The following is a 27,631-nucleotide window of genomic DNA, read 5'->3' as shown; positions in this document are numbered from 1 at the left end:
TATATATCCCTGAGATAAGAAGGCATTTAATAAATGTTTCCTGAATAAATAACATTTAGTTTGCTTTGTTCTTGCCATTTTGTTCTTTTAAAAACTCAAGTATCTAACAGGTGGTATCTTTATTTTGGAGCTACAAAAAAATCTATAGTTTTCCCTTTGCAATACTATAATAAAATTATAATCTTTAACCAAATCTGCACTTCAGAAACTTTCACGTTTTTATAAATGCAAGTATTTTAACCTGATCTCTCTGCTTTTTTTATATTTATCTTTTAAAACATTGTAGTATACAGAAAACCCAAAATATACATGGGTAATATATTTGTTTATTTCAGACGAAACTGCATTTTAGCAGATGAAATGGGTCTTGGCAAAACCATTCAATCAATTACATTCCTCTACGAAATCCTTCTGACTGGTATAAGAGGACCTTTCCTGATTATTGCTCCACTTTCTACTATTGCAAACTGGGAGAGAGAATTTCGTACGTGGACTGATATTAATGTTGTGGTTTATCATGGGAGCCTGATTAGCAGACAAATGATACAGCAATATGAGATGTACTTCAGGGACTCACAGGTGTGTTATTGGTGATTTTGTTTGTTGTTTGAAAGGTCAGATTTTAAAAAGATAAGCATTACATATTAATTACTTTCAAATTTGTGATAGATTTTAATTGCCTACTTAGATCTTAGTTTGATTTCTTTATTCATCATATTTATTTTACAATAAATTTTAGTAGCTGAAGAAAGAAATGACCAAAGTAGGCAAGTTCACACTGTAGTTTACTGGAAGGAAGTATGCTGATTTATACAAATGTACAAATTTGATTTTCTACTTAATTTTTTAGCTAGAATAATTGTTTTATTAATTGTTTTAAATACACATTAAATTTATTTTAAAAATAATAACTGTCTCTTTGATCATCTTCCGGTTTTTTCCCTCCATTTAAAAAATTTACTTCTTCACTGACCACCATGGGTCTGAATGCCCATTGGGTGAAACTGTAGGTTGTCTTGTGTGTTCATTGAGTTTTGATGTTAGACATTTTGGGTTGTTTTGTATACTGGTACACACATACCTCTGTGTCTTTCTTCCTTTGCTTTGATGGTTTTCTTCTCCATATTCTAGAGGAATATTTTCCATTTTACTTTGACCACTTTTCTTTAGGAAGGGATACCTCTTTTTCTGCTAAATATACAGATCATAAAATTGAGATGACATTATATGAAAGAATTTCCTAGCAGAAGGTTAAGTTTAGAAAACATGAAATGCCAAGTTGCAGTTTTTAGTAGTAGTTTGACTCTTCCTAGGTGAAACTTTTACTAAGAAATAAGAAACAAAGTTAACTAAAACACATTTCACACAAAATTGTGTTGTTTCATTAGAAAAGATTATGGCACTCTGCCTCAGTAAGTACCTTAATATTTTATTTTCTTTTACTGATTCTTAACATTTTATAAGGATCATTATAACATACGGCCAGGTCATGAGATATGGTATAGGTTAAGGTAAGATAAAGTGCATAGCCTTTTACTTTTGCCTACCAATTATAACTGATTTTCTATTTAGTTAAGGCTGAATATCAGTAAAATTAACTTTCTTCTACTTTAATGTTTGAAACAATTAGATTTCTGTGAAATTAGGCATGTCTGTAATCAGTTCTACTGAAAATTATCAACTTTGCATTTTTGGAGCCTATGACAACTTAAGTTGTTCGATTTCCTTCCGTAGTGTTTTATTATTCTTAATTGGACATTTGTAGAATTTTAGAGCTGTATAATATCATTAAAACCATTTACTCTAGCTTTTTTAAGGTATTTTTAAAATATTAGAAGTTTAAGATTTAATATGTATTTCATGAGTTTGGTATAAATGTGATAGCCAGAAAGCTGAAACATTCCTGATGTGTTATAAACTGAATAGTATGTAATAAATTATATTTTATGGTAAATGTTATACATTCTAGAATATTGTGTGAAGGGTTTAAAATTTCAAGAGTTAAGGATGTCTCATGTAACGAGATAAATAGATCTATACTTTAAATATAGAAATAACTTTCAGATTAAACTCTTTCAAATATATATATTTTTTAATTAAATGAACATTTAACTTCTGCTTTTTTCCAAATTATTAAATAATTTGAAATCACAGAAATGGCAAAATTATGCTGTAATTTTCTGAATTGCACTGGAAAAAGTAATAGATAATAACACTAATATCTACAGACATTTATTGAGTATTTCCCATGTGCCATGTATTATGCTAAACAGTTTGCATGTAGTATTTCATGTAATCTTTGTAATAGCTACCCTGTAAATAGGTGATATCTTCCTCATTTACAAATGAGGAAGCTGAAGTAAAAAGAAGTGATACTGTTTCTCCTAAAATCACAGAGCAAAACTGGTATTAATAAACTCAAGTCAGACTCAAGAACCTTTGTTTTTAAACAGTACAATACCCCTGAAACTGAATGCATCATATCCTGGGTTTTTAGAGCTGTGTAGACTTATATTTTGTACCTATTCTAATATTCTACTGGAGTTATTGTTCAGCTTAATGGCCAGTGTATGCAATCAATATGAATTGTTCTAAAATTACTGTAATTTAAGTTGATAGGAATTTAAAAATCTAAATCAGATCACATGATTTTCTTAGCCCTTCATTTCTCCTAATAGTTTATAGTTTTCAATGCCATTTAAACATTGTCTTCACTTGGAATCTAGAACTTTATTCTGTTCCTATATCACTTTCCTTTTGAAACCCCCTTTAAGTGATTCCTTCTTGTCTTATCTAAACTTGGGGGTGACCCAGGGCTCAGTCTTCTACTTTTTATATCTGTACTCATTCCATCAGAGATTTTATTCGGTCACACAACTTAATTACCATCTGTACTGCTGGAAACTCCCAAATCTATATCAACAATTCTAACCTCTTTCCTAAATTCGAGTCATATGCAAATGCCTACTCAGTTACTCCACTTGAATATCTAATAGACATCTCAAACATAACATGTCCAAAACTGAAATCCTACATTTCCTCGTGGTAGTAAATGGCAACCCCAGCTTCTAGTTGTTTGATCCCAAAAGTTTAGTCAAAACTTGAATCCTCTCTTAAACTCACTCCATTCCTATCCGTTAGTACATCCTGTTGGTTCCACCTTCAAATTAAATCCAGAACTGGCCTCCATTGATGATGGAGGCCTCCAAATCTCATGGCCTCCATTGATGATCTCTTGTTTGAATTACTACAACAGCCTCTTAACTGGTTTCTATGATCCTGTCCTTGGCCTTTTTCAGACTATTTTTTACCAGAACAGCCAAGGAATTCTTTTAAAATATGTCAAATCATGATACTTCTTGTCTCAAAACCCTCTAATAGCTTCTTGCTCAAAGTAAAAGCCAAGAGTCCTCACCACAGCTTTCAAGACCCTATACAGCCTCATGCCCTCCATTCATTGGATTTTAGTCTCACTGGATTTCTTGCTAATATTTGAATACTGCCAAAGATATTCCCATGTTATGGCATTCACATTCTCTATTTCTACCAAGAATGCTTCCTGGTCCAGATCTCTAGATATCAACATGCCTTCCTCCCTGATCTTCAGGACTTGGCTCAAATGTCACTTCTTAGTGATGGCCTCCCAGCCATTGTAAATAGAGTTGGAATGGTCACCTCCAAGCCCATACTTCCCATACACATCCCTGTGTTATTTGAGTCTGTGACCTTTATTACTTTCTAACATAATTTCTTTGATTTTGTTTTTTAATCTTGGGGTTTCTTTTTTCCTTAATGGCTATGTTCTATATTTGAGTAATTGGAATGTAAGTTCCAATTGGATAATTCGTTTTGTCTGTCTTGTTTACTGCTCTATCTCGTGCAGCTAGAACAGAGTCTGGCACATAAACACCCAATAAATACTTGCTAACTAAATGACATGAGTGGCCAGTTTTTATATTTACTACTTATTTGCCATTATATGTGTGGAGTCATAGATATAAATAATAAACATAAACACTGAAATTTATTTGGCTAGATTTTATAATAAGCATTTCTTTTTTGACTTAACATTGTTAATAAGATTCTTAAAAATTATCAAATGTCTTATCAAGGAATACTTTTTTGGATATAATTAATTGTATCATTGTTTTGGCAAAATTTTTGACAACATTCTTGAAAACTACAATCTAATAGTTTTAATGCTAAGGTTCCTCATTTTAAGGGAGTATCTCTGCATATATAAAAATTTCTATGGAAAATAGTTTTATAGCAAATGTCATTAAGTGATTTGTATGCTGCTTGATAGGAATTAAAAATTATGATCAAGACATTCTAGCAAATTATTACATTTGGTAATAAATTTCTAGGGGCGTATTATTCGAGGAGCTTACAGATTCCAAGCCATCATCACCACTTTTGAAATGATTCTTGGAGGCTGTGGAGAGCTTAATGCAATTGAATGGCGATGTGTAATTATTGATGAAGCACATAGGTTAAAAAATAAAAACTGTAAACTTCTAGAAGGTCTGAAACTCATGAATCTGGTAAGTGACTTAATGTCATTTTAATGACTTCCATTTCTTAGCTACATAGTAAAAAGAGCTAGTGCCAAAAACTTATTTATTTTTTTAATTTTAAAATACAGATTTCTAATTTCTATCTGATAATTAAGATTATTTTGCTTTAATTAGTAAGGGGAAAAAATCTCATCTGTTTTCTAAGACTTAAATTTTTTAGCACTTTTCTCTTAAAAGCTTTAGTAATTTTGTAATTTAAAAAGAGAGGAAAACCTTTGAAGAGTGTCCTATTGAAAAGAAAAATATAAGTTTTAAGGCTAAATTCCTCAATAAAAAGCCCTTTCACCAAAGTTAAAATATTATTCAGATCATTTTATCATAGAGGAATAAAGTATCTGCATGTATTTATTATAGTTAATGGGATTTTTGAAAGTCATCTTATTAATGTGTTTGCTTTCAAATCAAAGTATTTTGTGTTTTTTAACATTTCGATTTAATTAGCATCACATAATTAGTACGTGAGCACTTGAACAAATGACTCAAGTACATTTGCACAGAACTACATTAAGTAAAAGAACTGCATAAAGTACAGAACTACATCAAGTAAAACAGTAAAGTGCTCCTTCATAGTCTTCATCCATGCCCACTCGTACTCTCCACTCCTTACTCCAGTATTTACAGATTGGTATATATCAGTCTAGACTATTTACTAACATCAAATACTTACGTAGACATGCAGATACATATAGAAATATTTTGCTTAAGAATTTAGAGGTATTTTCAAATCAGATTTTAAATACTTTATACTAGTATCACTAAAATATTTTTATTTCCTTTTGTTACTATTACGTTTAATTTGTAATGCATTTCTAGCTCAGAAATATTCCAGTCAGCCTTTCACATTGTTGGATTGTTACTTTAATGATGTAAGAACTTGTTCTTTTGTAAGAAGTCAAATGATGATCTGCTAAATTGTAAAGAATGAGCACTGTTTTGTATACTAATTACCATACCAAGAATGGCTAAGTACCCCTCAAGAATTTGTCTGTTTCCTTGAATAAAAACCTAAAAATAAACTTTTAATTATTTACTATTTTTCTTTTAAAACCAATAGGTAAAAATTAATAGCAGACAAAGTAAGCTATTATGAGAATAATGCAGAGTCAATTAATGAAGATGAGTGGGTAGAGATATATTTTGAGTTGATTCTTGAATTATGGTCAGAAAAATGTTTGCTTTTCAAAAACATGGAAACATTTGATAATCTATATCAACTTTCATATCATCTTAGCACAATGCTGATCGAGATGGACTTGATAGTATATGATATTGGCATGATGTTCTTTCTTTATATAGGAACACAAGGTGCTTTTGACTGGCACACCTCTCCAAAATACAGTTGAAGAACTATTCAGTCTTCTTCACTTTCTGGAGCCCCTAAGGTTTCCTTCTGAATCAACGTTTATGCAAGAATTTGGGGATCTGAAAACAGAGGAACAGGTATCCTATTAGTCTTTGTAGATAGGTACATCAAATCTCTTCTCATTGTAATTATGCATGTGTATGCTACCTATATTGTCCATCATTTTTTATGCAGGTGCAGAAACTTCAGGCTATCTTGAAACCAATGATGTTGAGACGATTGAAAGAAGATGTGGAAAAGAAGTTGGCACCTAAGGAAGAAACCATCATTGAAGTAGAACTTACTAACATTCAGAAAAAATACTACCGGGCTATTCTGGAGAAGAACTTTTCATTTTTATCCAAAGGAGCAGGGCAGACTAATGTACCCAACTTAGTCAATACCATGATGGAGCTCAGGAAGTGCTGTAATCACCCGTATCTTATCAAAGGTAGTCGAAAAGGATTGCAAAGAAATCCTTTGCTTTCAACAGATACTCATGAAAAAATAACAAATGCTCAATAAAAGTAACACAGGTGTAGTAGCTGCTACAAGGAAAGGCACTGACCCTGTGACTGTCCACCCTGGTGTTCTGTGGGATTACAGTTGTTCCAGAGTCGGGGGCAGTGTGAGCTGCTTCGTAACAGTGTCCCATGTTAGCATTACCAGATTACAAAAGCAGGAGACGTGATCAGTCTAACGTGGAGTGCAGTTCCTCCACCAGCTTAATCCTCCTTATGGACAAAGACAGTAAAGCCCATGTTTGAATCTCTGAATTTACATTTTTCTTCCTAGTTTCTTTTCAGTCTGGATACACTAGTTATTGTCTCTAAATTTGTGTGCTCTGATAACAAGGTCTTGTTAGCTCCTTTATTAATGATCTGTCTGTACAGTTGAGTATTTTTACTTCCTGGGAGTATATATAAACAGTATATATATATAGATAGATAGATATTATATATATATAAAGATAGATATATATGGATATATATATATATATAAAGATATATATTATATATATATATATATATAAAGAGTATACTTCCTGGGAGTATACTCTTTATGCAAGACAAGCTATTTCTTAGGCCAGTATCTAACTTGCTTGCAGTTCTGGTACTCTTATAGCTAGACAGGCTGTAGGGAAGGAGAGCACCCTTAATGCTAATCTAGACTATAGGAGAAGTGTGGTCAAACTTGACTTCCCTTTTAATTTTTCCTGTTTGCTTGTTTTGATGGCAAGCAGGATGCCTATAGACACATCTAGGTTATGATCACCTTGCAGTGGTAATGACTGTTGTATTGGTTTTTAAATACTAGAAATTTATTTAAAAGTTTGTGTTTACTCACTTAGGATAGAACTGTGTTTTCACTAATTCTTAACCTAAGAACATCCATTCAACATTTAACAAACATAAATTTATGTAAGACATTATGCCAGTTATCTTGGGAGATTAAAAAAATGCTTAAGACACTGTCTTTATCCTCAGTGGAATTATAGGCTGGTGTTCTAGTACCTACATTAGAAAAATTTAATGTGTTAAAGAAGCACAGAAGATCACTAATTTAAAAAGAAAGTAGTTGAGAGTATCTGCATTTGTGTGTTGATGCTATTTTCTTATATTTTTTTTACAGGTGCTGAGGAGAAAATACTTGGAGAATTTAGAGATACATATAATCCAGCTGCTTCTGATTTTCATCTTCAAGCAATGATCCAGTCTGCTGGTAAATTGGTCCTTATTGATAAATTGCTTCCCAAAATGAAAGCAGGAGGTCATAAAGTGCTCATCTTCTCTCAAATGGTACGCTGCCTTGATATCCTGGAGGACTATCTTATACATAAAAGGTAAGGCATGTAATTCACCATGAATTATACTATAAAGTACGCTAAGTGTATGGTATTAAAGTTTCTGCAGAATGGTTTACTGTAACCCAACTTTACTCAAGTCTTCCTTTTTACGTAGATTAGAATCCATTTAAATCTGTACATAAAGATTGTTTAAGATTATATATCAGGTTTTCCTAACCTACATATTTTGCAATAGTAGACAGGGCTAATGAGACTAAGAAAATTTTGCACATTGACAGATATTTGCTGACCTATTGATGGGTGTATTAGGTTACATTTTATTTGATGTGTTTGTTAACCTTGTAGTAGCGACATTTTAAATGGATTTAATAACCGTCTTCAAAATTAAAGAAAATGATTCAAGATCCTTTTTCAGATCTTTTTCAGTGTTAAAATTAGAACCTGAACTTGCTGGACTTTGACTTATTGTACACTGTATAATATTTGCTCTTGCTTTCACCTTTTCTCATGTGTTTAATGTGGTTTTTTTGTTTTGGTTTGGTTTTTTGATGTATAGTAAGATAATCTCTGCAATAATATCTAATCAGTATTTAGATAAGTAAGATATTTATCAGAGTATTTGTGGGCCAACTAGAAATCAACACATTAATATCAAAGAGAATCTGAAGATTCAGCTGTAATTTTAGTTTATGATATTTTGACCCTTATTAATAAGTAAAGATCAGTCTATGCTAGTTTATATTTTCAGATATTTTATAGTACATTTTTATTTTTCATTTTGTTTTCAGTTCCGCTTTTAGTGTCAGTGTTCTCTCATTTAGTCTTATTCCAAAATTTGTATGCTCCGTTTTATACCAAGTAGAAGGAGGATTAAATTGCAATAGTCTTAAAATAGCCATTCTTGCATTTTCTTGATGTCTTTACACAAAGAACTTTATAAGATAAAGATAAATTTGACTTAAGATGAATTTCATAGAAAACCTCAGATTTCTTTGATCCAGAAGTAACAGTATTAGGAGTCACACTCCCCCATTCACAGGCCCCAGAGATAATAGTGCAACTGCTGATAAGACTTAATTATAGGTGGAAAGAAGTGTCTTAAACCAGAAGAGGTGTGGCAAGAGTCATGTGTATTCCTCTTCTAGTTCCAAAGTCTTTATGTATTTTATATTTATTGATGTCTAGCAATTTCTCAGTTTTATGTTAAATGAGGAAGGATAAAAGAAGTTAAAATTTAATTATTTGGCAGTGATGACTTTGAAGAATTAGCATTGTAGTTTGCTGTTAATAAATTACAGTTTACAAGCAAGTATATCAATTGAGAGAGTAACATGATTAAGGTACAGAAAAATCTTGTATCAAGTTTTATTTAAACCTTTGCTTCTTGACCCCCACCAAAAAAAAATCACTTGTTATAGTGAGATTGGTGCATGCATGCTGAGTCACTTCAGTCCTGCCAACTCTACGACCCTATGGACTGTAGCCTACCAGGGTCCTCTGTCCATGGGATCCTCCAGGCAAGAATACTGAAGTGGGTTGCCATGCCGTCCTCCAGGGGATCTTCCTGACCCAGGGATCAAATCCACGTCTCGTTGGCAGGCAGGTTCTTTACCTCTAGCACCACCTGGGAAGCCCAGTTAGATCAGTAAAGTATATTAATTGTAAAGCTTTTTACCTGTACATCCAGTAATGCAGAGATTTTGTAACTTTATATTATTTTGTGTTTCCTGTTTAGCACAAACACTGAGAATTATAAAACCATAGAAACTAGTTGGGGTAATATCACTTCTTAATTTTGTAGTAAACATTAATGTTGCAGCAAAACTGATAGCTATGTGTCTGTCAATTTGATAGAATGCCTTTATTTTCATTATATCCATCTGTCTAAATTTATTGCATTTCACTTGATAGATATTTATATGAGCGAATTGATGGAAGAGTCAGAGGGAATCTTCGACAAGCTGCTATAGATCGATTTAGTAAACCTGATTCGGATCGATTTGTCTTTCTTCTGTGTACCCGAGCTGGTGGATTGGGCATCAATTTAACTGCAGCTGATACATGTATAATTTTTGATTCTGATTGGAATCCTCAAAATGACCTTCAGGTAAACAAATTCCCTGGCTAAGAGAATTTTTTAAAATTTCCATAGTTATCTTTGATAACCTGTTTTATTTTTATTTGAACAATTAACATGTATGTTTCCCTAAGAAATATCAGTGCCAAATAAAATAGATGAAATTATTTTATTTTAATTTAATGACAATAAAATATAATAAAATATACTTATTTAGATTACATATCTTCTAAAAATGGCTTACCTACTTGAGTATAATATTTAATTGTTTAAAATATATCATATATTTGTGAAATGCATAGAATAAGTTTAAGAATAGCTTATTTTACTTTTTTAAAAATAAGTGCTTACTTCTGATTTCATCTTTTTAATCATTGCATAATGTAGTATGCATAGAATTGAGACATAATTGAATTTGCTTTTTATGAAATACTAGAGAAAATTAATGTATACATTTAAATTAAGACTACTTGAACTTCATAGAAGTATGGGAATATTAATTAGTGGTTACAATGAGTCAGAGTTTACAGAAAATGTGTTTCTAGGAAGGATACTACATGAGAACAAAGTATTGGAGAAATGCTTCTTTTATTGTTCATAGTAGTCTCAGTAGTACTGTAATTGATATTATTCTTGAGAATATACCTGAATATACCTGACTTAATAAGCAATAATGTTTTAACCTTTCATTTGTATAATCTAGTTCAAAATTTATCAGACAGATTTTAAGTTCAGTAGGAATTTGAGATAATATATGAAGCTCTTACGTAATCTCTGCTGTCTTTACTTTCAAAATGTCTACATATTAGATAATTTGTTCTTTGCATGTTTAAGTAAAATTTAGGCCTCCAAAGTTATTCACCTTAAGGTTTTAGCCCTCTCAGAATTACCCAGCTTAACTAAAATATATTGAAAGAATTGTTGATAATGTAGCAGGGAGAAAAAAAAACTAGAAATTTAGAGTTAAAATTTATGTTTAAAGCCAGCGGCTAAAAAAGTTTGTTCATAGAATTTATGTTCCTGTCTAGAGTTATATTGATGACACGCTCTTTAAGAAATAGTATTACTTCATGGATTTATGTTCTCCAGCATAGTTTAAATTTTAACTCATTGCTGATTGTGATATTTCTTCATGGATTCATATTCTCTGAAATATACATTTAAATTTTAATTTATTGCTGATTTTGGAATCATTTCTCATTTTAGTAAGCTCTGCCTTCATTTCCAGAGACAGGTTATATGCAGTTCAGTAGCAGGAGTTTCTAAAATATTCTTATACATATTTTTATATTCCTTCAAGATAGCTTAATGTGTAATGCCTTTTGTGCTATTTTATAAAATAAATTGAATCTATAACGTTTCATTTTTTACAGGCCCAAGCTCGTTGCCATAGAATTGGTCAGAATAAAGCAGTTAAAGTCTACCGACTGGTGACTCGTAACTCATATGAAAGAGAGATGTTTGACCGAGCCAGTCTGAAGCTGGGTCTAGATAAGGCTGTGTTACAGAGCATGAGTGGAAGAGAAAGTAATGTTGGTGGTGTATGTATATTTTCTTCTTTACTTGGAGTTTTCCTGTTTTTGTTTACATTTAATTTAAACCCCAGATAGCATATTATTTAATTTTGACCCATATTGAACACTAAGTAGATATTTTTATGTAAGGAGGAATTTCAGAATAGAGCTGTATTTATTAGGTAACACTTTTGGAACCTGTTCTGTCTGTATAGCTCCAATATTTGTGAATCCTAAGAGTAGGATTCACTACTCTGAAAAGAAGAAATTCTTCTTTTTCAAGATGTTTGTATTATGACACGTCAAAATAGAATTCCTTGTTTTTCCACATTTTTTCTATGAAAAAGTTTTCAAACTGGTCTCTTTAGGGCTAAACTACTACCTTTGGCTTTGTCTTGTTATAAATGATGTTTTTGGCATTTTTCCCCTCAAAATCTTTTTTGTACCTTGTGATTATAACAACTACTGGATTCTAGTACTAAAAAGAACCTTGAAAGATTACCTGCCCCAGAGGCTTTGTTTTAACTGAAGTTATCATGGGCAAATGGCAGATCTTGGTTTAAAGACAGTGGAGTCAACAACTTCAGTATGTTCTTCAGAGAATTCTCTTGGTACTCCCCAAGCCCAAAATGCAACTTAAACATGACTTCTTTGGTTTTTAATGTTCTTTAGGGATACTTTCTCATTTTATGAACTTTACAGAATTATTACCAAAATTTTTACTCTTTAGATTCAACAGCTTTCCAAAAAGGAAATAGAAGATCTGCTTCGAAGAGGTGCTTATGGTGCCATTATGGAAGAAGAAGATGAAGGCTCTAAATTCTGTGAAGAAGATATTGATCAGATTTTACTACGTCGTACAAAAACCATTACAATTGAATCAGAAGGACGTGGGTCAACATTTGCCAAGGTAACAGTGAGTGATATTTTATAACTATACTTATAGTGTTCTCTCCTAAAAAAATTTTAACGGTCTTTTACTTTACTATTATTTGAGGAGCACCTACTTAATATTTAAATAGAATTACTCAAAAGAAGTAGGTAATATATTCTTTTCCTTCATTTTTATCTGCTCTCTCATATCAAATTTCACATGTATTCTTATGCTAGTGAAATGGATGGAGTAGGGGTTCATAACTAGAAATGGTTCTAAGTATTAATTAGAGTAGAAGTTAAATTAAGAAATGAAAGAACATACATGTGAAAATTAGAGAAAAATATAAGTAACAGTGTAGGAGGTTAAATCATTTTACATTAACTTATAATAATTTAGAGTACTTAAAGGAGAGAAAGGATTTCTAATTTGATTTTAAGTGTTTAAATGAAGTTTAGGGAGAATAAGATGAAGTTTGTGTATTGAAAATAAATATTATTTTAACATTCCTATTTGGGGAAAACATTTTTAAAATGTACTAGCTGCCTTTACACCCACCCTCTTCCCTTCTTCCCTCCCCCGCCTCCCTGCTGGTAAACGTATATCTTGTGTTCTTCTAAAGAGTTTTTTATTGCAGTATTCTGTCCCACCTATAGTGATTCATACAGATTTCTCCTTCACACTTTATTTCCTTTCTGCATTTTCTTCCTTTGTCCCCTCTCCACTTCCAACCCAGAAGTCTTTGTACATCTTTATGGAGATTAGTGTAGTATGGCAGGTAGTCCAGGTGCTACATCAAAAATAATGGTATCAGTCTTCATATGAAAATTTTCCTCTTGCATTCAGGAAGCAAACTAATGTAATCGTGTTGTCAGGTACTTTACTAAGTGGTAGGAATACTAAAATGAAAGGATTCTAGTCACTGAAAAAGAGTAAAAGAGAAAGTATTAATTCTGCATAAAAAGGGAGAACAACAAATCAAGAAAGTCTTTGCAGAGGAAATACATTTAAGCTGACTCTGGAAGGAAGTTTGAATTTAGTTGTGTTACAAAAAGAGAAAGCCACAGAAATGAACTATATGTTGCTAAACTACAAGGAAGATTTCAAAACTGTGGTGCAGGTGTGTATGGATGTGCAGAGTAAATTAAAATGGAGATGAAATGAAGGTTAGGGAGATTGGACCTAAATTGTGAAAAGCTCAAAAAAATTCCATTTTGAGGAATTTGAACTTGATCGTGAGGCAGTTGAAAAGCTTTTAAATCCCTTCAAGCAGAAAATGGACATAATGGTGTCTGGTTTAGAAATTTAACTCTAGCAGCAGTGTAGAGAATGAGATTGAATTGTGAAAGACTGAAAGTATAGAGACCAGATAAGAGACTTCTGTAAGCTGTGTCGATGGGCTGACCAGAGCAGTGGAGACCCATTTGAATCAACAGGAATTGATGAGCAGTTAGAAATTTGTGGAAGGAGGTGTCAAAAATAACTTTAATGTCAATTTCTAGCCCTATTTCTGGTGTCATTAAAGTAAAATAGAGAATGCAGAAGAGGAAGTTTATATGGAGAAGATAAAATATTGGAGCTGCTATATTTGTGACATTTATAGGGCATCCAAGCAGAGATATCCAGGAGAGTTGCCTAAGTTACAGATACAGATTTGGGAGTCAATAGAGAACAAAGCAGAAGAAAGTAGTGTTGTGGAAACAAGAAATACTGTAGAAGTATAAGGTTAAGAAGTAAAACTAGTCATGATTGGTTAGATATACCCTGGGTCTAGCTTCTTTCCTGGGAATCTTGTTTCCTTTGGATTCCTTACTCAAGTTGTCAACGTACTATGTACACACTATGTATTTTCCCCCTCTTGCCTGAAATTATCTGAAGTTTAGTTAATTTAACCAAAAGGTATTAGTCATAGAAATGACCTTTGTTAGTTAAACTAAGCATAAGGATATTCTCCTTAATTATTTTTTAATTAATGAAGGCATATCTTCATTTAGAGTGTTAATTCTAATAATCATGAAAAGTCAGAACAGCAAAGACTTGAATTCTGGCTCAGAAGCTTAGTGACCCTGGGCAGTTAACATGGATGAGTTTTTCTTGTCCTGAAAGGAGAACGTAATAATCATGCTTGACCTTTTCCTTCCGTACTATAAAGTGCTCTGTGAGTTTTATTTTCCTCAGGTGTCTAATCATAACCAGCTGTACTCTAAGAATGTGAAATACTTAAGCACTTAAGTGTCTATTTTAAACCTTCAGACCAGATAGTAATTGTTGCATTTGAAAAAAGAGCTTACTGAAGAGGTAACACACTACAGTAGCTGAAGAGGTACCTCATACGCCTGCACTTATAATTTTTCATTTCTGTAATTGTGTGGAAATGCCACTGTCTGATGGCATTGGGCATAGTAGGATGTGGCACTACTATGTAGTGGCACCTAAGGCATTAAGTTGGTATTTTTTTTGGCTTTTCCCTAGAACTTCCAGAACTTCAGTTCCTTAGTTGTTTTCAGTGGTTTTGGTAACTAATTCTAGTACATGTTTCTTTGCATTTCCAAATAGTTTTTGATAAGAAGCTCCATATATGGAACAAGTTTCCTTGGTGGCTCAGACAGTAAAGAATCTGCTTGCAATGCAGGAGACGTGGGTTCGATCCCTGGTTTGGGAAGATCCCCTGGAGAAGGGAATGGCTACCCACTCTAGTATTCTTGCCTGGATAATCCCATGAAGAGAGGAGACTGGGGGGCTATAGTCCATGGTGTCATAAAGAGTTGGACACAACTGAGTGACTGACACTTTGATTTTCTTCACTACATATATGGAGCAGGGTGCATAATAAGACTAACTAGATTTAGTTAAATATAGTAAACACTTTTGGGGGATATAGGGGGCTGGGATCTTAGTTCCTCAACCAGGGATTGAACCCACATCTTCAGCAATGAAAGTGCAGTGTCCTAACCAGAGGACTGCCTGGGAATTTCCAACACTAATTCCTTGATACCATCCATCAGTTTTTCAGTGTTAAAACTTTCAGTTATCTATTACCTATGTGTAATTTTCTGCATTTTAAAGTTCCATTGAAATGCAAATGAAGATTTTTATCATTTGATTATACCTCAGATAATTAGCCATTATCCTACAGTCATTCACTAATTATATTCTCCTTTGAAAATCGTTTTATGTGACTATATTCCATTTATTTTCATAGAAGTTTTGTTGTTCAGTTGCTAAGTTATGTCCCATTCTTTGCAACCCCATGGACTGCAGGCTGCCAGGATTTCCTGTCCTTTACTATCTCCCAGAGTTTGCTCAAACTCAAGTGCGTTGATTTTGTGATGCGTCCAAACATCTCATTCCCTGATGCCCCTTTCTCCTCTGGCACTCAGTCTTTCCCAGCATCAGGGTCTTTTCCAATGAGTCAGCTCTTTCCTTCAGGTGGCCAAAGTATTGGAGCTTCATCTTCAGCATCAGTCCTTCCAAGTGAATATTCAGGGTTGATTTCTTTTAAGATTAACTGGTTTGCTCTCCTTGCTTTCCAAGGGATTCTCAAGAATCTTCTCCAGCACCACAGTGCATCAAAAGCATCAGTTCTTCGGCGTTCAGCCTTCTTTATGATCCAACTCTCACATCTGTACATGACTACTGGAAAAACCGTAGCTTTGACTATCTAGACCTTTTTCGGCAAAATGATGTCTCTGCTTTTTAATACACTGTCTAGGTTTGTCATAGCTTTTCTTTCAAGGAGCTAGTGTCTTTTAATTTTGCGGCCACAGTCATCATCCACAGTGATTTTGGAGGATGAAAATAAAATCTGCCACTGTTTAGGCTCTTTTCTTAAAGTATTATATATCTTAACCACATATTTCATTTTTATAAAGCACTGTGATGACTTTTCTCTGAAGCAGCATATCTATTTTTAGGAACTTAAGTTGCAGATAATCACAGTTAGTGAATCACAGTGTCAAACTATAATGTCTAAAGTTTGATTTATTTAAAAGATTTTATATAATTTCTATAATATTTAAGAAAATAAATCATTTTTATTTTCTTTTATTCCTCTGTAGTTTCTTAATTTTTGCAGTGCTTATGCAGTATTTTTGTTGTTAGGAAAAGAGTTTTTAAAATAAAAACAGGCAGTGACTCATTTTTCTTTATTTCTCATCTTCTGTATTGCATTTTTAAGGAGACATATCTACTTAAAAATGGGATGGAAATAAAGGAGAAGAAATACCAGAAAATTAACTGTATAGGGCAAATACGTTTAAAATTCTTGTAACCTAATTTCTTTATATTCATGTATTTTTAAAAATCAATTCTGTATCATGTGGTTTTTTTGACCAAAAAGATTTGATACCAGCTTACCCAAAGTTAAATAATTCTTTTGACTTTGCTCGTAAAACTCCAGCCTCTGTTGGTATTAAGCTTTTTGCCATAAGCAGATGCTGTGCTGTGTTTCAGATCACTGCATTTTGGAACATCCTTTGAGTGTACATGGTATGTATATGCTGAATTCAAATTCTGTCCACAGTAAATATGAGGAGATAAGATTTTAGATATACTTTAATAGATTTTTCCTCTAAGCTTCAAAGGATTTTGAAAAATTACCATTATGTATTTCAGGCAAGTTTTGTGGCATCTGGAAACCGAACAGATATTTCATTAGATGATCCCAACTTCTGGCAAAAATGGGCGAAAAAGGCAGAAATAGATATAGACGCCATCAGTGGTAGAGTAAGTATTTCCGTCCCTTAAAAAAAAAGTTACCTTTTGGAATACTTTATTATTATAATATTTTAAGGTGTTCAACTATGTACTTACTGAAATTTATCTGCATAAATAAATTGATACAAGGCAGTTAAATGATAACATATTTTACTAGGCACTGCTTCAATTTAATTCTTCAGGTACCTGACATGTTAGGTTGTAATACAGGGAGAGTTAAATTTTGGAGGTCATTTATGTCTTAAAATTATAATGCGTTTTTAAGTTTTCTAATTGTCTTCAAATAATGGATTACTTTTATTTCACTCTTTAGCCTTCATTTTGCTTTTTTGGTGTTAGATCTCATTAATCATGATCTAGTCAACTATAAAAGGAGAAAAAAGAAATCAAGAAAGTGGCATTTTCAAATTCTGACAACTAAAAAAATTTAAAATCCGGTTCTGCTTATGTACATGAATCTATTATGCTTAATAAGTATTATGAAATTTAAAGAAAAAAGAAAGTGGCTTTTTAAACTTAAAACCCTTTGGAGTTAAGAAAGGGCCAAAAGCTAACACAGAATTCATGGAACTGATAATATAACTTCACTTCGAAAGACATCTGTCTAATAATTTATAGGAATCAATGTTTGTAAGTTTTACCTACTGTCAAAATAACTGCTAAATGGTTTAAAGAAATTTATATTAAGCATTGATACATGGGATCCAACTTTATGATGAAGAATAATGTGACTGCCAAGTAATCATTACTGTTTATATGTTTTGGAAATATGTATAATTCTGTGTGAAACATTATAAATAAGTAAATTAGAAAAGAGATGTTTATTAAAATATTACTGTTTGCATATTGGCATGTTTATATGCCTAAAAAGTCAATGGCATCTGCAAACCACTATAAAATTAATGAATTAGTGAATTAACAGGATAGAGGATAAATATGACATTTAGCCTTCTTAATTATCAGTACTACCAGAAGTAGAAAAATTATGGAAGAGGAAATCTACTTCATAGTAGAAAAACTATTTAGAACACTTAGGGGTATACCTACTGGTCATGTATGATTTTAATAAAGTGAATTACCAAACTTAATTGTAAGATTTGTCAATTAGAAAAACTATACATTTTAAACTTGAGTTTAAACATAGAAATGCAATCCCAATCAAAAATGTTAACAATTTGTTCATATAACCAAACAAAATCTAAAAATTCCTCTGAAATAATAAATATTCAAGAATATTAAATCAGCTCTTAGGAATCTGACTCGGCAATAATCACATGTTTAATGATAATGTGGTACAGTGATGTACATCACTGCATTGTTCATTTTAGAAAAAAATTAGAAACTAATCAGTACTTTTATATTATCTAATGCACTAAGTAAAAATCATCATGTAAATCCCTAAATACTCACTTAGAGCTCTGAAACAGGATGTGTTAGTCACTAAGTCATGTCCGACTCTTTCCACCAGGCCCCTCTGTCCGTGGGATTTCCCCGGCAAGAGTACTGGAGTGGGTGGCCATTTCAGCCTCCATGGGATCTTCCCCACCCAGGGATCAGGCCCACATCTCCTGCATTGCAGGTAGATTCTTTACCACTCAGCCACCTGGGAAGCCCCCTACGATAAGACAGTTAATTTCAGAGAGTCAGAGAGAGAGACCAGTACTTACAGTGTGATCTTGGTTTATAATTTTTTTAAAGTATATAACGGTAATACACAGACAGTTGTGTATTTGGCCTGGCTCCAGCTAGAGCACACTGTGAAGTAGGTACCATTCTTGTGCTGTGACTAAAATGAATGAGACAGATGAACTGCTGCTTTAATAGGGCTTATAAATTCCGGTGGGTATGTAAACAAATATATAAGATAATTTCTGAGACCAAAGAAAATGAAATCGTAAGATGGTAGAGAATACCTGAAGGAATGGAGATAGCATTAGGTAAAGTGGTCAAGGGAGATCACTCTGAGGGGACATCTGTCCTGAGACTTGAATGATGAGAACAAGGCAGCAATGTAAAGACATGAGAAATAAAATTGCAAGGTAGAGGGAATAGTAGTGAGCCACTGGTTGAAATAAGCTTAGTGTGTTCCAGAAATAGAAATGGCTTTGTGTCAGAACATAGGGAGTTGTTGAGAGTGGTGACAGCTTAGGTCAGAGATGATAGATATGGCTCAAATCAATAGTACCTTATAGATAATCTTATAGAGTAAGGATTTTTTGAATAAATGTATATAAGCATATAGATGGCTCCATAGTAAAGAACTTGCCCTCCAGTGCAGGAGGCACAGATCAATCCATGGGTTGGAAAAGATCCTCTGGAGGAGATGGCAACCCACTCCAGTACTCTTGCCTGGGAGATCCCATGGACTGAGGAGTCTGGTGGGCTACAGTTCACAGCGTTGCAAAGAGTTGGACATGACGTAGTGACTAAACAACAACATAGTCATTTAACACTTGTACAGTTATGTTTTCTGATTTATACATTGTTTAAAATTTTTTATATTTTCCAGCAAGAAGTATCATGAAGACAGATGGGTATATATGTTTAAAATGTAAAAGTATATTAATGTATAATAAAGGAATTAAGATATTGAAAGAAATATATAGAGAGCAAAGAATAGAATAAGAACAGGAGAAAATCAATTTATAGGATGTAAATAAGTAGCATTAGAGGAAAAGGAAGTATGTAATAATCATGATTAGAATTGGTGAAGCTAATCATTGGTTAGCATTGGTGAAGCATTTTAATAATATGCTCTATACCAAGTAAACTCCAATTTGTGGTAAATGTATTTTTGAAACAAAACATGAAAAATAGGAAATCTGATTTCTATTTTATCAAATATTTGATGGGAAAACATTCTGAATTAGAAATCACAAAGGAAGTAATTGGCATATTTAAATATATGACAAAAAATTATGTAATGGCAAAAGGTGCTGACTGGTGACTATTTGTAACAGAAGTATATATGAAAGTATTTTTATTATATAAAAGCTGATGTATTATAGCTGATTCATGTTATACAGCAGATACTAACACAACATTGTAAAACAGTTTTTTTAAAAAGCGCTAATGTAAATTGATCACAGGTAGAAATAAAATCTTTACAGATTATAGGCAAAAAAAACTTGAAATTTACTTGAGAAAGTAAATTTACTTGAGAAAATAAAACTAAGGGTTTTTTTGGGGGGGACAGGGGAAGGAATAACTCTTTGTTTTGTTTTTAATTAATTTTTATTGAAGTATAGTTGATTTACAGTGTTGTTTTAGTTTCACATGCACAACAAGGTATTTCCATTATAAATACATTTTTTTTTCAGGTTCTTTTCCCTTACAGGTTATTACAAAATATTGAGTATAATTCTCTGTGTTATACACTAGGTCCTTGTCAGCTTTTTCTTACATAGAAGATGCCAGTTAATAAGTGTAGAAGGAATAAGAGAGATGAAAAATCTCAATTAATCCACCCTATTGATGAATTCTAAAATTAGTTTAAAATATAAGGAGAAGCTAAACTTCTATATATCTTTCAAAATATTATTAATTACAAAAGGAAAACTAGTAAGTTTGCAGTCAAAGAACTTAATAGAGAAGGTTAGTGTCATGAGTCGGAGAAGGCAATGGCACCCCACTCCAGTACTCTTGCCTGGAAAATCCCATGGACGGAGGAACCTGGTGGGCTGCAGTCCATTGGGTCGCTAAGAGTCGGAAACGACTGAGCAACTTCACTTTCACTTTTCACTTTCCTGCATTGGAGAAGGAAATGGCAATCCACTCCAGTGTTCATGCCTGGAGAATCCCAGGGATGGGGCAGCCTGGTGGGCTGCCGTCCATGGGGTCTCACAGAAGTCGGACACCACTGAAGCGACTTAGCAGCAGTGTCATGAGTAATGACATACTAACATTCTATAACCCGTTAAATTCAATGCCCTGTGTACATAACTTACTGTGGGATAGCAGAACCTGCCTGGTCTGCTTCCCCCACTACCCTTTACCCTTTTCTGCTCTAGGACTTGAACAGAGAATACCTTTTCAAGGTCCATTGCTCTTTTCGTCACTTATAATGCCATCTCTTTCTTGGATACCTAGCAAACTACTTCTCATTCTTGAAAATCTCTTTCAAGAATCACTACTTTGTAAATCATTCTGCCTTTTTTGTACCCATCTTGTATCATAACGTATTGTATCCTGAAAAGCATTTGTTTACACATTAGTCTGATCCTCAAGACTATCAGTTTCTCCTGAGCAGAAAGCTGTCTTAGTCACAGCTACGCCCGCAGCCCATAACATAGTGCCTAATTTAGAGAAATTGCTCAATAAAGGTAAGTTTGTCAACTTAAGTTGTTTTGAATGAATCAAAGTGCATTGAACGTAGTGAGGTTCATATACTTACTACCTTGCTTGTTGTATATTCAGTTCACTTCAGTCACTCAGTCATGTCCGACTCTTTGCGACCCCATGGACTGCAGCACGCGTATTAGTATGAATCTTTTGGAACACACTGAAACATGATTCCAGATCCATTAAAAAAAGTATACCCTTTGACCGATATTTGTATTTCTGGATATTTCACTTCTTTGGACTTATCTATAGGATAAAGTATGAAGATTTACTTTAGCATTGTATATTTTAAAAATTGAAGACAATCTAAATTAAATTATGAATTAATTAGGTAAAGAAAATGATTACGATGCATAAATTCAGTTTAAAATATAGTTTATGGTTGTAGAAGCACAATATAATAATTTTCAGATTAATAATAAAGTAATATACCAAATTCTTTTTATCCTATGATTGTAATATGAATTTATGACAAATGGTAATAAGGATTTTAAAGAAATACTAAAAATTTTAAGTTGATTTGGTAGGTCAATGGAATCGTTAGTATTTTCTTTCTTCTGGCTTTATGTAATTATTTTGTCGTTGGTACAGCTTGAAAGGTAAAAATGTAAAATATTGTTAGAAGCACAATAGTAAAAGGACCTTCAAGTAATAGCTGTTAAATTTTACAGAACAGCTTGGTTATTGACACTCCAAGAATTAGGAAGCAAACAAGACCCTTCAGTGCCACAAAAGACGAGTTAGCTGAATTATCTGAACCCGAAAGTGAAGGAGATGAAAAGCCCAAACTTCGGAGACCCTGTGAGCGTTCGAATGGCTATGGAAGAACTGAATGCTTTAGAGTAGAGAAAAATCTGCTAGTTTATGGGTAAAATATTATTTTTAATGTTTACTGTTAGTAGTCTGGTATATAAATTATAGGAAAATATACTATATTCTAGTATACTTTTTGTCTTGTTAGAATCAATAAAATTATTTTTAAAGTATCATGCATTTATATATTTAACATATTTAATAGAATGATGAGTACCTTAAATTTTAAAATTATAAATGTATTGCTAATGTCAAACTCCTTATTGTTCTCAAATTTGCATATTCAGTAACAAAATGGATAATTTTGTTATCCATTATTGAATAAAATAATACTAGAAATTACCATGATTCTGCATGTTATTCATTGGAGACAAAAAAACTATTAGGTAAATCCTGTTAATGACAAGATGTGTTTTTTGCAGTTTTCAGGCCTTTTATCCATGAGTTATGTTTTTCTCTAGGATTTCATCCAATATTAATGTAAATATACCTTTTTTTAAACAGATGGGGCCGATGGAGAGAGATTCTGTCTCATGGCCGTTTTAAAAGGCAGCTAAATGAGCACGATGTAGAAATAATTTGCCGAGCCCTCTTAGCATATTGCCTTGTTCACTACCGAGGAGATGAGAAAATTAAAGGTTTCATATGGGATCTCATTACTCCAACTGAAGACGGGCAGACACGAGAGCTACAGAATCATCTAGGTAGGAGCATACTTTATTTCCTTTTTAAATTCAGCTCTGGTTGTATAACTAGCACTTAACATAGTACCCTATAAAATACTGAAGTATTTCAGATAATGGTAAAGAACTCTTAATCTTCCCTCTCAGTACAAGTTCCAAGTTGGAAAAGACTAGTCTGAGTTTTATATATTGTTATCAAACATGTATTGGTTTACAAGTTGTTGACCCAATAGTATTTCTTAGAGGTTGTCCATCTGTATTCATGTAGATCTATTTTATCTTTTAAACTCCTGCTTAGTAGTCCATAGTATGGGTATTTCTTAATTCATTTAGCATCTCCTTTAATGATGGACATTTAAGACACTTCCAGTTTTAGACAATTGAAAAACAGGTATCATTGAAGATCCCTGTACATTGCTCGTTGTGCACAGGAACGAATCTTTCACTAAAGTAAATATCAAGAAATGGAATTGTTGAATTACAGCATACATACATCCTTAGCATCTAAAATGTGGTCTGTGAGCCTTTCCCGGGAGCTTTTTAGAATGCAGAATCTTAGACCACAGACTTACTGCATCAGAATCTACATTTTAACAAGGTCCTCAGCAGTTAGTATGTATATTAAAATTGGGAAACAGTGATATCCATTTAAATTTTTTTAAATATTTTAATTTGACATCAAATGTGGCTATGCCAATTTACAGTCTTATCGAAGGGCTGGAAATTTTTCTTTGTAATCTTTGTAACCTTGCTAACAGAACATTCTTTTTTGCATAAGATAACTGAATTTTCTATAAAGATAAAAAAGATGACTATGCCCTTAAATTTATGTTACAGTTTTGTTCGCTTTAATCAACAAATACCTGTCAAAGCACCTGTCATGTGCTTCTTTGCAAAGTACTGGGAAAATGAGAAGGAACAACACAGACAAGATCCCTGAGCTCATGAACCTTACATTCTGGTCAGGCAGAGTTAAGACTATATGGACCTTTGTGAGCAAAGTGATATCTCTGCTTTCTAATGTGCTATCTCAGTTTGCCATAGCTTTTCTTCCAAGGAGCAAGTGTCTTTTGATTTTTGTGGCTGCAATTACCATTCTCAGTGATTTTGGAGCCCAATAAAATGAAATTACCTAAATACTTTTAGATTATGATGAATACTGTGAAGGAAATAAACCAGAAACTGAGATCGAGAACAGAAAGCACGTGGTTTAGATTTGGGGTGGTCATTGGGGTTCTATCCCAATAGGAGGGAATGAAATTATTAATGTGAAGAGCTGATTTCTGGTAAAGATGGAAGATTGTGTATTACACAAATATAATTTCATTCTTCCTTAAAACCCAACTTAAATGTCAATAAAGAGGAAAAAATTCAAGGCATTAAGCTTGATGAAGTATACAGGTAAAAATTTTAGTTTCTTAAATAGTAGAAGGGAAGGAAATGGAGAGGGTATCTATAAATCAGTAGTTCACAACCAGACATGATTTTGTGCCCTAGTCTTGCTCTTACTCGGGGTTGTTACAACTTTGAGGATGTTAATGGCATCTAATGGGTAGAGGCCATGAGTGCACAGGCAGCACCCACAGTAAGAAACTGTGCAGCTCAAAATAACAGTAGTGCCAAGATTGAAAAGCCTGCTATAATCTGAAAGAGATTTAAATGTCCTCAGCCAGTTATAATGTATGAGCCTTATTTGGATCCTGATTGAAAGCAGCAGCCCAGGGGAAATTTTTCTGTTATTTTTATTAGATAATTATAAATTTGAATACTAAATATTAAGTAAGTATTACTGCATTTCTTGGGGCTGACATGTTGTAGGGTATTGTAATTATTTTTTTTAAGGAAGTCTTTTACATATGTTAAAAGATACGCAGACATTTATTAGAGGTGATTATTGTCTTCAGTTAATTTCAAAATAGTATTGGAGGTTCAGGAGCAAACATAATATAGATGAAATACAATTGGCCATGAATTGATAATGAAGTTGGAAGATAGGACCCAATGCTCTATCGTATTATTTCATCTATTTTTGTGTATGCCTAATTCCATAATTTAAAAATAAATAAGAATAAACCTTTAAAAGTAGACAGGGTGGGAAACAAATTTTGGAATCTTGGAGTGTTAGATAAGTGGTAACTAACTTAACCAACCAGAGAGAACTAAATCTTAGGTCAACATTAGGAAAAGGCAACAACCAGCTGATTTTGCTTAAGAGATTAGCCAAAAGTTTCAGGAGTTTGTGACATCCATGACCTCTGAAAGTGGGTATAAAAGACAGGGGCTTTGATTAAATGTTGTCTAAAAGGGAGATCAGACCCATAAATACCCTCTTCAGCTCCATGTAGCCACGATATGAAGACTGACTGTTTATTCTCTAGAGAAAATAACATAAGGTGTGCATTTCATTGGGATTTGCAACATGGACTTACCAAATAGCTGTTAAATTAATATGTATAATGGACAGTGTCATACTCAAGGAAGAAAACTAAGAAATTTTCCTTGGTTAATCTGACCAGAGCAAAACCTAAAGATAATGACAGGACAAAGCCAGCCAGATTACCCTTCAAAGAGTCCACAGTAATCTTCATTAATTCAGACGGCCCGTCAGTTTTCCTTTCATTCTTAAATGTGAGCAAGTAACCAAGAGTATCAGACATCTGAGGAAAGTCTCCAACATGAATGAGAGACTAAAAACAAATTGTTAAAATGTAATTGTAGGAAACAGGCTGTAAAAAGAAAAGTTTTTAAATATTAATATTTGAAAAGATACTTCAAGTATACCATGATTTTGAAAGAAGAGTAAACACACTTTTGGAAAACAGATCTTTTAGCCACAACTTACACTTTTGTAACTAAGGCAGCAAAAAGTAAAGCACAGGGAAAGGTTTGATCTTTTGGTTTTTACATTTAGAAAAAAAATGTTTTGGAACATAGAGGTAATCAGAATGATTAATTAGAGATATTAAATTGGGTGTTTGGCAGAAATTGTGTTAATATGTGTGGAGTCATTGTATTGACTTATCTTGTAATTGAGTTAATATTGATACCATTAACGTTTCAAAGATCTCTGTATAGCCTCCACAGACCTCTGAAAGCCTCCAGAAGTTACTTGCATTGTAAAAATGTTTCAAACTGAATATCTTTATACAAATTATCCCTGATTTCATCTGTCCTCATTTCAACAGGCCTGTCAGCCCCGGTACCGAGAGGTAGAAAAGGGAAGAAAGTAAAGACTCAAACAAGCTCATTTGATATACAAAAAGCAGAATGGCTTCGAAAGTACAATCCTGAACAACTACTTCAAGATGAAGGCTACAAAAAACATATAAAACACCACTGTAATAAGTAGGTAGTAGGGTATTTTTAACACAACTCATTAAGAGTTTACTTTTCTGAATTTTAACAATCTTAAAGCATGCTGATTTGGAATACAGAGACAGTGTGGTCTAGGACCAGTCCTAATCCTAATCTTACAGGGTGTCCTTCAGCAAATCATGGTACCTCTTGTGTCACTTTTCATCAACAGAGAGAGAAATAAAACTGACCTCCAAGTGATCTCGTTGTATCTTACTTGGCTCTAAAATAATGATGATTGTGAAGATTTTGGAGAAACCTATTATATATATATATATATGGTAGTAATGGGGTTAATTTAATCAGAAGTAATTATTATTATTTCATTATAAAAATTCTGTATACAAATTCTTTTTTAATTTTAACCCCATGAATGAAATGTCTTTAATGATGATTAATGTCTTTTGATTTTTTCCCCTCATTTTTAGAGTTTTGCTTCGTGTAAGGATGCTGTATTATCTAAAGCAAGAAGTCATTGGAAATGAGTGTCAGAAAGTTTTTGATGGAGTTGATGCAAGGTAAATAACATGTTTATATTTAGTTTTTAGCAACATGATGAGGCAAAAGTTAAATGACTAGGAAATTGTATATTAAGTGGCTCTTTATTCAGTGAAATTCACGGAAAGGAAAATCTACCAAATTTAGAGTAATCCTTGTCAATTTGTTGCCTTTCATCAGTAATCTCATTGTTGGCTCTGTCACTGAAAATTACAAGAAGAGTGAAAATAGCAGTAGTAGCAGCTTGCTACTACCATCTGAAGTGAAAGTCGCTCAGTTGTGTCCAACTCTCTGCAACCCCATGAACTATACAGTCCTTGGAAGTCTCCAGGCCAGAATACTGGAGTGCATAACCTTTCCCTTCTCCAGGGGATCTTCCCAACCCCAGGATCAAACCCAGGTCTCCCACATTGCAAGTGGATTCTTTACTGGCTGAGACACCAGGGAAGCCCTCCTTTCTGGTTGTGGTGGTTAAACAGCTTATTTATGTTTAATCCCATTTGAGATTAATGATCATAAGTTTGAAGTGAGTCATTTGACAGGGCTCATGCAATTTTCTCCAGCAATGTTCAACTGCTTAGTTATAGGCAAAAAGGTAAGTGGATTTTTAGGTTTAACATGAATTGGGGTTGTGTCATGTGTGTAGAACAGAGGGAAAAGCCGGCAAAGAATTTTAGTGAGTACAGTGCTGGACTCAGTTCAGTTCAGTCACTCGGTTGTGTCCAACTCTTTGCTACCCCATGAATCCCAGCACGCCAGGCCTCCCTGTCCATCACCAACTCCCGGAGTTCACCCAGACTCACGTCCATCGAGTCAGTGATGCCATCCAGCCATCTAATCCTCTGTCGTCCCCTTCTCCTCCTGCCCCCAATCCCTCCCAGCATCAGAGTCTTTTCCAGTGAGTCAACTCTTTGCATGAGGTGGCCAAAGTACTGGAGAGAATGCTTATTTATAATGAGGAAAGTGGGGGATGAAACTGGGGAAGAGAGTGATGATGGATACTGAGTGGTAAGATGGGGGACACCATGATGAAGC

The 27,631-nt window shown here is 33.4% G+C and overlaps 1 protein-coding gene across 6 annotated transcripts in view; it reads left to right on the top strand.

Moving 5' to 3' along the window:
* CHD9 (chromodomain helicase DNA binding protein 9) overlaps positions 1 to 27,631 on the top strand; it is a 224,831-nt gene that overhangs the window by 162,616 nt on the left and 34,584 nt on the right. For all 6 annotated transcript variants that reach the window (XM_010856368.1, XM_010856358.1, XM_010856340.1 and 3 more), the window contains 13 exons: positions 336 to 579; positions 4,368 to 4,544; positions 5,874 to 6,017; positions 6,115 to 6,370; positions 7,552 to 7,762; positions 9,638 to 9,833; positions 11,177 to 11,344; positions 12,048 to 12,227; positions 16,806 to 16,916; positions 21,920 to 22,116; positions 22,566 to 22,765; positions 25,930 to 26,089; positions 26,527 to 26,616. In XM_010856368.1, the coding sequence (XP_010854670.1) occupies positions 336 to 579; positions 4,368 to 4,544; positions 5,874 to 6,017; positions 6,115 to 6,370; positions 7,552 to 7,762; positions 9,638 to 9,833; positions 11,177 to 11,344; positions 12,048 to 12,227; positions 16,806 to 16,916; positions 21,920 to 22,116; positions 22,566 to 22,765; positions 25,930 to 26,089; positions 26,527 to 26,616 (2,334 nt within the window). The remainder of the gene's footprint in view (positions 1 to 335; positions 580 to 4,367; positions 4,545 to 5,873; positions 6,018 to 6,114; positions 6,371 to 7,551; positions 7,763 to 9,637; positions 9,834 to 11,176; positions 11,345 to 12,047; positions 12,228 to 16,805; positions 16,917 to 21,919; positions 22,117 to 22,565; positions 22,766 to 25,929; positions 26,090 to 26,526; positions 26,617 to 27,631) is intronic.

The sequence above is a fragment of the Bison bison genome, unplaced genomic scaffold, assembly GCF_000754665.1.
Source record: "Bison bison bison isolate TAMUID 2011002044 unplaced genomic scaffold, Bison_UMD1.0 scf7180017854266, whole genome shotgun sequence".
Lineage (NCBI taxonomy): Eukaryota > Metazoa > Chordata > Mammalia > Artiodactyla > Bovidae > Bison > Bison bison.
The sequence above is the reverse complement of the archived record's forward strand: the minus strand, read 5'-3'. Positions and strand labels throughout refer to the sequence as shown.